Genomic DNA, 10,852 nt, shown 5'->3' with positions numbered 1-10,852 from the left:
TATATATATTAAATTATCAATTTTTTAAAGTGTACGTTTCCTTCCAGCCGCCCGTAATTTATTCATCCTGCTAACTTTATGACCTGCATGGATTAGTAATTAATATGGGTGATATTTTTTCATTGTACTTTCAGGTACTTTTCGATGCATTTGTGAAAAGTTCGCTCATTCTCGAGCTGATTTCTTCTTTGGGGTTTTTTTTTGTTTGTGCTCCTAGTTATACAAGCACTTTGGTCTACTATCTATTAAACGGCTATTTGTGGAGACGTTTGCACTAGACTCACAGACGATGCTATGGCTTACGATTTGGTGACGGTTCGTCTAGATGATGCCGGTACAACCGGTATGGGAATGTATCAGACGAGCCCCTTTGTTTTCACAATTGAATCAAACAGGACGGGATAACAATTTACAAAATCATTACTCGGTTACTTCGAAACAACACCTAAAAAAAGTATATGTAATAGGTCTGTTCCCTCGGTTACATACACGGTTAATGTGATATGTAGACATATGTGTTTAGCTGAAGTATTGTTTAAGTTGAAGTTGGATGCTGCTGAGAACAGTAGCGGAGAATACACTGGGCGGTTTCTGACGCTAACAATGTTCTGTGGTCACTTCTGAGAGGACATCTGGAAGCCTGACGGCGGGATGGATCCGTACATTGATTTGTACATCAGGCAACAGATTTGGATTGTATGTATCTGTCAAACAGTAATAATCACGCAAATAGTATGGTAATGCGTACAGGTAGCCAAATAAGACTTGAACTGATTTCAAACGATAAGAGGAGAAAGTGTTGGTGCAAAATCTTTCTTTAAAAGGCATCGTGCAAGATGGCGTCCAGCGTTTTTCAAGTGTTTACTAGAGGTACAAGGCAGGCACTTTTTCCATGACAGGATAATCGAGTTATAGCAGGTTTTATGGTTACACACAGGTATCACACATAGCCAGGTAACAGCACCAAAAAAGAAGAGAACTATATTTCAACTCTGAGAAACGATCAATTGGTCGACACAATTTTCAGGAACTTTGCCTAGTCATAAGTATCCGTTACGACTACTCTGACTTTTTATAAAAAGATTACTTAAAGGATGTTAAGCGAAAATGGAACAAAAAAAAAGTTTGAAAGATCAGCTAAGCGTGTTCAACCACGGGTGGGCAAAATGCATTGCCTATTAAAAACACTTATATGAAACAGCAGTAAGTAGGCTCATTCGATTTTTTAGGGATAATGAAATAACAATACAACTGATTATATAATAATAAGTGAGAATGAATTATATAGAAGGCAAAAAGGACGTTCTGGGAGGAGCATCTGGCCACGCGCTTGTGGTTGGCCTAATTGGGCTACCCATTAACCATTGGGCTACCCAGTTTTGCGGAATAGACAAGCAAGTAATTCAGTTTGGTTTGGTTCCATAGTGTTTGGCGGGCAGGTTCTTTTAGTAAGGCCACGTAATATATTGACAAGACGTCATACGATTTACCGACTACGCACGGCAGCGAATGCCGAAGAACTGCTGTCGATTCTTACCTCTCCCCCACTCCCCACAGGCTCACTGCGGCATCTTGATCGGCCGGTATTTAATTGAGACTTCCTTCAATACTTTGTAGTATCTATCGTTAGATTAAATAATTTTCAGGTGACTGGCTTCATCACTTCGTTGATCAGTCGCACGTTCAAAGCGATGAAGCAGGTGACCAGTCAAAATAGAATAGGGTGTTCATTGAAATGATGCTTACTGAACATTTCTGGGCTTTTTCCAGCTGGCTCTAGGGGGGTAATCGGCAGGAAACTACTAACTGCTGATAAAGGACTGCCTACTAAAGACGATACACAGAGCGGGAATTTTTCCATTAATAATGGATAGTAGATATTTAGACTAAAGGTGTGTTAGGTAATCAGAAAGATTTTCAGCCGCAATTGTAATAGCAAATCTATATTTATATCAGCAAAAACAGCGTATTCTAGGAGGCAGCTCTGAAGTTCGTGGGCTAGTAATTTTAGATTGCAATTTGTTTCTAATATTGCGAAAGCTGATAGACGATAGGTAGCTCTTAGCAGACGAAAAGGCTAGACAATCGGATCAATACATATACAAACACGAAAAAAATGAAAACTTATTTTTTCGCTAGCATTTTGACAAATTTTATCGCTGGCAAGTACTAATTGCACTGAATCTATGGTCAGAATGTATTAATTTACTCTCATTTATGCTAGCCTAAATAATTCAGGCTCTGCGTGAAGAATAGCGCAAATGGGAACTATTTAATTTTCTTTCACGGTATCATTAAGTGCAGTCTTGGAAATGGGGTATGGCCTGACAACAACAGCTACCCAGATAGAAGACGCAGAAAAGGGGCAGAAGTTCAGCGTCTTAATAATTAATTTCTCGACGCTTTTTTAATTGGAGCATTGTGTGGTCTACCAGTACGCAATACTAAATTTAATGAGCGTCTTGCTGTACAGGCGAACCAAGTTGCGATTCATAACTCACATATCAACTGAAGACTATTATACATTTTTCTATTAAGTACACATATAAAAACAGGGATGAAATACAACTTTGACTATTTTACAAAAATGGTACACAGGAGCTTCACGCTAACCGCATAGGCAGGCTGCAAATAAATGTTTCTTCTAACCATATTTTTTATACATTGCGCTTGTAGAAACACTGTAAATATCTATATATGTATCTAGAATAGTGTTAAATGTGTCACTCGATGTTGTGTTGTCGTTGATATTAGGGCCGAATAGACTTCGTCTCAATGGGCTATGCCGTATGTGATAATGAGCAAACATCGGCGCCTGATACCGCGTTAATTTTTTTCAAGTCACTAGGTTTGAATTATTTTTAACTGTTGTAGTTGCTCAGACAATGAAGTCTCTGTCCGAAGGCCGAAAATTGTACAAAGGCTTTGGCCTACCCTCAGCGATGAGCTTGCACGAAAGCGCGGGCCTAGAATGTGTTACCTCGAAATCATGCCCTCTAATTGTAATTAAACGTAGAATCGGTTGTAGCATTGCGTTATGTTAAATGTAGGCCCAGAGTCTAGAAAAAGGCTACCAGTTCACCTCGAATGATTGGTCCTTCAACAATTCTACCCACGGGACGCTTTGCAACTACTACTAGAGGTTAGGATTTAGTTATTACAATTTTCACTTATAATTATTATTACAGTTATTTGCAATTACAGTTAGTCATTAAAAAATCTCTGGGAAAAGAAGAAAAATATGAATTAAAATTGATTAAAAATTAAGAACGTGACGTAGAAATAAATGACGGCGCGAAATCGTGAAGGTAAGGTTGAAAGTTGAACGATGTTTAGCTCAAGTTGCTAGAAGTTAGAAAAAAAAAAAAAAAAAAAAGGTATTTTGACTTTTATAACTGGGCACCTTTGTGAAATCCGTTGCTATGATAAAATGGCTAAATCTATTAAATTCGCAAAGTGATTCAAAGCAATAGCAAAAAATAAATTCTGTTATGTAACCAGGTTACTAACAATCAACGTAAGCATTTACATAAAAACGGCAAGAAAAATACCCGGAAAACTACCATTAACATTTTATTGTTATTAGTCTCCCAACAGGTGTCACATTGTAAACACCATTTTGTTCCGTTTTTCCACATCGATAATGTCAATGGTCGCTACCGTCACCATAACATGATGAATGCAGGCAATACCGCTCAAATACGCCACAAGAAAAGATTCCGGCAAAATCAAAATTTAAGCTGACCATTGAAGAACAGCTGGCTGTGTTTGGGTACTAAGGATGGACGGTCCAGCAAGTATATTTTATGAATTTGCTTGACCGAGATATAAAGTTCTAGCTCCAGTGTGAGACTAGTAGTTCGTATAATTTATTCACGTATCAAATTTAGGTATTACAATTTATGCTACATACGAGATTAGAAACGTAAAAAAAAAATGTTTTACATCTAATTGGGTGTCGACTTTTTTATTACGACGCCAGTAACACAGTGTGGGCATATAGTTTCTATAGGCAGATAAGAAATATAAGCGTTTTTAGAGGAAGACAGAGAATCATGGATTCTAAATCATCGTATATATGAGAAACTGCCTTTCACACTGTGTTTTGGCGGCCAAAATAAACACGGGCACTACGTTTTTCCTGCAAATTTCGCCACGAAAACCAATGGGGAAACTACTAAGTGACATTTGACACTAAGCGCTTATAGGCAATCTGGAACAAGACCCATTTAAATTTTGCCGCGTATTCGTCTAAACAAATGTATAACGGTTCCACGCTAGAGTGTTTGTGTCGTAAGCGTGAGTGCATGTTTTCTCTACCACAGAACCTGGCACTAGCGGCATAGACTAGCCAAAAGATCAAAGCGAGTATTCATGTTGCGAAACTCCAATGGTCCTGAAATAGCCACTCTGCTTTACAGATTGCTTCAAAATGATACTTCTCGATAAATCTCGTCTACCAATAGGCTTTCAGAATAGTACTTAATTGTGAAATTGTTTTGCATCTAATTGGGTGTCGACTTTTTTTACTACGACGCCAGTAAATATATGTAGTAACACAGTGTGGGCATATATTTTCTATAGGTAGGCAACAAATTCGTCTGAAACACTTTTAGGCTATCTGGAAGTCATCTAGAAAAAGGGCTGACCTTTGCGTAAAGTCAAAGTAGTTTTTAAACACTATTTTTATACTGAAATATATATATAAATAAAGGATTAATAAAACGATACTAGTTGCGTGAGTCGGCCTTGCGCTAATGGATTAATGACTACCTGTTATTCCTCTAAAGTAGAAAGCTTTAGGGGTGACAGGTGGTCGTCGTAATGTCTTCTGTTATTCCCATTCGTCTTCTGCTATATTTTGGCTTTTTCATTTCGTTAGCATCTCGACGTCTGCGCTACGCGCGAAAAACAGCTTTCGCTATGTTGTTGGCGTGTGCCATAACGAATGCAGCACAGTTTTGCCCCTATCAGCTGCCACGTCGGCTTCTACCGCTCATCACATCGACGTTCACGGTATACGGTCGGCTCCAGCGGTATAATCCAATCTCTCGTCGCGGCCTCTACAAACTCCACTCGCCCATTGCTATACAGTAGCTGCAGGGATTGGAGCACAGAGCGATGGCCAGCCGCTAGATCAGCTATTGTTGCGCTATTACACGGTACATACAGCACCAGCAAAGCTAGTGCTGGCAGCTGACTTCTGCCATATGCTGTTCCGCGATCCCCGCCACCTCCGGAGGTCGATAGATACCTGCGAGCGGCAGTAACCTGTGTGGCGGTGACGGCAGTCGTCGTGTGTAGCTCGTGTTTTCCCACAATAGCGGATCTGGCGCCAGTAGGCAGAGAAACTCTCCCCCCCTCCCACTCCAGTATATGTACTTGAATAAGCCCGTGTGTGGTGCCTAGCACACAGCCCAGAGTGTTTTTGGATTGTTCTTTTCTATTCACACGAGCATATACACACAGCATGTTTGACTACAGACTATAGGACCGGGTAGTCGAATACACGACGTCCATCCAACTGGCACTGCCAGAGTAGTGGCTCGTTGGAGAGTTGCTCAATTTTGTTATGGCTGTATCGGCGATGGATATCGGTGGAAGTTCCTGTCGGTGGTTTAATCAAGCGCTGCGACAGTAGGTGGCCAGCCAGGCGATCAAACAGACGGACTATAAGTGATAGGCAGTGCCGAGTGACTTTGGCTTTTGCTGGTCCCGCTAGTGACTGTAGCAAAACTGGTTCCACCGCCGATTTCAAATAGAATCCATTACGAAAATAGGGGAATTGGGATTGCAGCCGACAGGCGATGCAGCGGACGCGAGCGAGCCACAGTATACCTCGTTCGCCTCGCAATCACCGTGCTCCTTCCAGGTTCCTTGCTGCTCCTAGCCGTCTGCACGTTAGCTACGTGAATTCCCGGCAGCTGGCTGTAGCAGCTCCTAGTAGCAGATGCGCCGTCGTAAGACCGAGGAGAACACAGTGAGATTGCCCGTACTCATTTATTCGCGGGCGGCAGCGACAGTGATACAAAGCTGACGGAGAATGCCGAGCAACGGCCCACTCAGGACAATGAACATTGGTTTTTGTAGGTTACTGTCATCGTTTTGATCCAACCTTTTTTGTTTTGTTCAGTGCAAAATACCGTCCGAAAAGACAGACAGTGACGCCAAATACTGGAGTTTTATTTCTATTTGAGGCAAATCGACGAAGCATCCTGCGACGGAATATTCACTGTGATAGTGGCTGCAAATAGATTATGGTCGTGTAGCACGTTTTGTGGGAAGTTTAGCAGCAAGCACGCGTTTATCCGAACGATCTATTACGCAGTGTTTGGCCAGTGGACACCTTCCTTCGTTAGAATTGCACCATTAACAACAGTATCTGTTTCTGTATAATAGCAGAGATTTGAAGTCAGGAAGAGTAATGCTGAACAGCTTCCTGCACGCCAACTGGTACTAAAGCAGCCTGTTCTACGACATTTCTTGGTAAATACTACATTAATGCAGCAAGGGCGCTGCTTGAAACTACTCATTTGTATAAGTGTACGTTATAAGAAATCGTCAGCTGATAAATTCAAATGCTTGCACGGAGAGCTTCCGCGTGGGTATTAGTGCTACATACAAGTACAAACCAAGACAGCGTGCCTCACATTCATTTGCCCTTGAAATGCCCAACCGGTTTCCACCAACAACCGCGATTTATCGCCTCTGGAAAATGTGCCGCGACGCCTAGCTCCACATAAGAAGCATATTTACAGTGTTGGGTGAAGCCGGAGACGTGACCGATTTACGTGTGTTATCACTGACGTTCGTTGAAGCGAAATCAGGTGTTGTTTTTTTGTTTCGCTGGGCTTCAGATCTCGACGTTATTGGGCCGGGCTGTCTTGCTAATGGTCTTCACAAGCGGTGCGTATCGAAGCGGTACTCAGTGAAGTTGGCTAGCGAGCGAGCGGCGCCGGGAGGCCGCGTGAATGCCCTGGCGGTCCCCGGGCAGCTAGCCACTGTAGTGGCTCGACCATTTCTCAGGTGCGTCCACGTTCATCGATGCAACAGTCACCAGCATCGAAGTCCCTCGGCCGCCGGTCACCAGCGCCGAGACGTCGCCTAACGGTTCTCGCCAGTGGCTCCCACCAGCGTCATCGTCGTAATTACAGCAGCATCGGCCACCACCACAACAACAACAACAACAACAATATAACCAGATATAACACATGTCTGTCCCTCTCAATCCACTGATGCGGTCATTACTGGCAACGACCATCGTATCGTGACAAAGGTCTGTTTTCGATCTAATCCAGGACCGGAAGGGCAGTAGCCGTCAAGAGGGGCGCCTACAATTTTACATTAAATACAACCGGCAGGACAGGGCAAAGTACCCATACGAACGAGCAAGACACGAGCACTCGACGGGTCACAACGAAACATACCTGGCACTCAATTTAATTTTACGAAGTGCAGCTACTGATACGGACATCTTTGCCGAGCGGCAAAAGACGTAACAATAACAGCAGTCATAGCAGAAGTTTGCTCCCCTTTCCGAGATAATCATGGCCGCAGAATCGATAGCAGTAACAACGAGCTAGCTGTCCGCCGTAAAACAGAACAAGCAAAACATTCTTCTAGTCGATTCCGTATCGAATCATCGCACCCCAGTGGATAGCCCTATTCTGTACCAATATTCGAAACGTTACCGCAAAAAGCACAAAAAATGCTGGATGTACAAGCTAACTAGTCAGTGAATCGAACAGGGTTGGTCAAGTAACAATAACTAGTTCTCGCCTATAGTTGACGTACTGCGTACGTACAATTTATGCCGATATCTGTCACCATATGATATTGATATGGTTGATCACACAACACCCAAAAATGAATCATCTGTCATCAGCGTACGTGTCGTTATTGCGACCAATTTCTTTTCGTTTCTTCTAAGCTTCCATTAGTCGCCGTTAATCGTCGCCGGTATATCGACGATGATCCATTGAAAGCAGGTGTGGTTGTCCGATGACCAGCATCGATGGTGCATCCGTTTTTTTTGTCTTCGCCACTTAAGCTATGAACGCAGCTGAAATTACTAGCGCTCATTGCTAGGCTGTACAACGACCCAGTTTGGCTAGAGGCAGGGGGTCGAGCCAGCAGACTACCACCAATCGTCATATAGACTCCTTTTCCCACCGTTGTACAAGCAATTTATCGCTCTACCACTAATTGGAAATCGCCAACGTAAGCTAGGATCGCGGCGTATTCACAGTTGCGACATTGTTTTTCTACTGGGGTTGTTCTTTTCTAGTGTCTTGGTTACAGCGAGCAGCAAAAGCTCCGCTAGAACTAAAGCGTCTGGAAGTATTGGAAAACCGCAACGAACACATTGCAAGTAATCGAAAGAAGAACGACAGTTGGCGTTCGGTGTAAAAACAATATGGCGACGCATAGATAACCGAAGAACAGCAGTAGGACGGGCCATTAATGTCTAGACTATATTATCGGTTTCTATCGTATAGCTTGATGTTACTCGTATGTAACTGTTTTTTTTTTTTCGTTTTGTTTCCGATAACTATCCATTGTCGTCTGCTGACAGAAAATTGCCGCGAAAGTGAAAGCTGTAGCAGCCATAATCATGGTATTAGGTGCCCTCTCTAATCTTGGATATCGGTTCACTGTGTTACTTGTATGAAGCCATTCAATTAGCACTAAAGTATCCATCCGTCGTCTTTCATCCGCCATCGCCAGTTTCCTTTAGCTAGCTGGTTCAGGAGTTCGTCCTGAGCAAGCGACGACGCGATCTTATTGTTTTAGTCGCAGTTGGGTCCGCTAGTCGGAGACAATATTGCATACGAACCTCGGCATCCGTTTGCTACCACTCACTCCCTATACTGATTAATTGATAAAATAACGAAAAACTAGAGTGTACATTACCGATGTGCATTATACATGCAAGTCTACCCTTATATAACTCCCTCAATTAAGAAAAAGACGCTGGTTAGATGCGGAGGCAGGCTTTCAGCTTTATAAACACTTCGGTTCTTCAAGGACGCCTCGAATAAACGTAAGTGGAGGTTTCGTGTTGTCGATGATTGTCCCATTGAAATAAACTGCTATAGGTGAATTAGATACTTTTTCTATTTATAATTTAGATGATCACTGAGCTTTTTGTTTTATTATAGTCCCGATTCTTCCCCACTGCAGAGAGACAAGCCCGCATACATGTGACATATTTGAATGTAAAATATGCTATAGGTAAATTTTTAAGCGATGAATACTATTTAGTAGTAAAGCTACAACGAAGCACTAAAAATCACTGCCCGATTTTTCGTCCCGTATTTTTAGAAAGGTATTCAAACTTCTTGTTCGATTTAGGTACTCCTATTGGGAGTGAGTCGTCCGATTACGCTGATGTAGTGCCTAATAATGGCAGTATCAACCATTTGTTCGAAATAGAGGCATGGCTATGTTGTGGGTTGTCGTTGCATGGGCCTGCAGACGCCGTATGCTAACGCAGTCTACACGGTCGTGACATACACTATTTCGGATTGCAGGGTATTGTCTGTCCATAGAATCATAGATGGCATGACAAAGCTTTACGGTAGGCAGACGTTGGTCGCATGAACGTTGACAATAACATTTTCTCTATCACGCGGTTATTCGTAAAGAGGACCGTATGAAGACGCCGGCAGAACGTTTCTGTTGCAGTCAAGATCATCTTCCAGAGATGCGTGTTACCACATAACAACATAGTAGCTTGCATTTCTGTAAGCGGCCAGCCGCATTCGAGTATTCCTATGGGGATCTTCTCTTTGAACAGCTACATAGAATTGTTATGTTTTTATTATTTAGAAGAAGAAGAAGAAGAAGGAACAATCGTTCGCATGGATTTTAAAGAGAGATAGACCAAGAAATTCAAGTTTGCTGCTCCATTCGAAATTTATCATAGTGACCTCGTTTCCTCACTCTTCACGTCCTATATCGACCCAAAACACTCATTTCATAAAAACAATCGTTCAAACTACCGTACTTCTACGTGTTATATGAAAGATTTTTTAAACCGTCTGCAGGCGTTCGCGTGTCACAGTGTAGTTATGTTTTGTATATGTGCCGAATAATCCTGTCATTTGTGAGATGGGAAGTGAAGATAATGATGATTTCGTATAGCACAAATACTCGTGTTATTTCGACAACGCTACCAATATAGAGAAGTTATAATAACTTTCACTCCGTTTTGTCCTTGCAGGTCTAAGATGATGCTACCCCTGCTTAGTGGTAAGGAAAATGATGCTCCGATAAACCGTTCTATTTTCATATGTATTTCAAATGTATGCTTATAATTATCACTTTACTATTGTAAGTTACCTTAAGTTTGTTTAGAACGATCTTTTAAATTACTTCTGCAGAGTTCATAAGCCTTAAGGCCTAGATAATAATAATAATAAGATAATGCCGCTTAAGCTTGAATGGCCTAGCCGTTGTAATTTAGGTGTTCAAAGAAAGTTTCGACCGAAATTTTTCCGAAACAATACTTTACTAAGAAAGAAGAACCAGCTTCTAAACTTTCGGTTTCCAGTTAGTCTAGTTTGACAGGGTTCGTATACTATGAGCGATTACCGTAACAAAGCACTAATATTTACTAGAAGAACCGAAGTGCTCTCAAAGAAAGCGCGCTTTCTTTTCAAAGGTGTCTTTTCCTAGAATATAATGATATTCTAACTGACGATCTAGGATTAGAAGTTCAATGGTTGATTTATCAATCAGCTTAAAGGATCGATACAAATGATGATTGTTATATTGACACGGGGTAGCCCGTACAATTAATGCGGTTTCTTTCGAAAGTGAACCGAACCAATATGAGTAATATTGGCCG

General features: G+C 41.9%; 1 protein-coding gene across 3 annotated transcripts in view; it reads left to right on the top strand.

Moving 5' to 3' along the window:
• The first annotated feature begins 4,307 nt into the window (after positions 1–4,307).
• Positions 4,308–10,852, top strand: part of LOC111250525 (patj homolog) — a 52,850-nt gene continuing 46,305 nt past the window's right edge. Inside the window, exons 1-3 of one of the 3 annotated variants that reach the window (XM_086986203.1) lie at positions 4,311–6,486; positions 8,576–9,043; positions 10,226–10,254. In XM_086986203.1, the coding sequence (XP_086842329.1) occupies positions 10,233–10,254 (22 nt within the window). In that variant the 5' untranslated portion in view covers positions 4,311–6,486; positions 8,576–9,043; positions 10,226–10,232. Of the gene's footprint in view, positions 9,044–10,225; positions 10,255–10,852 lie in introns of all 3 variants that reach the window. The other 2 variants (XM_086986205.1, XM_086986204.1) reach the window with 2 other exon arrangements.

This window comes from Varroa destructor, unplaced genomic scaffold (assembly GCF_002443255.2).
Source record: "Varroa destructor unplaced genomic scaffold, Vdes_3.0 BEIS01000004.1, whole genome shotgun sequence".
Lineage (NCBI taxonomy): Eukaryota > Metazoa > Arthropoda > Arachnida > Mesostigmata > Varroidae > Varroa > Varroa destructor.
The sequence above is the reverse complement of the archived record's forward strand: the minus strand, read 5'-3'. Positions and strand labels throughout refer to the sequence as shown.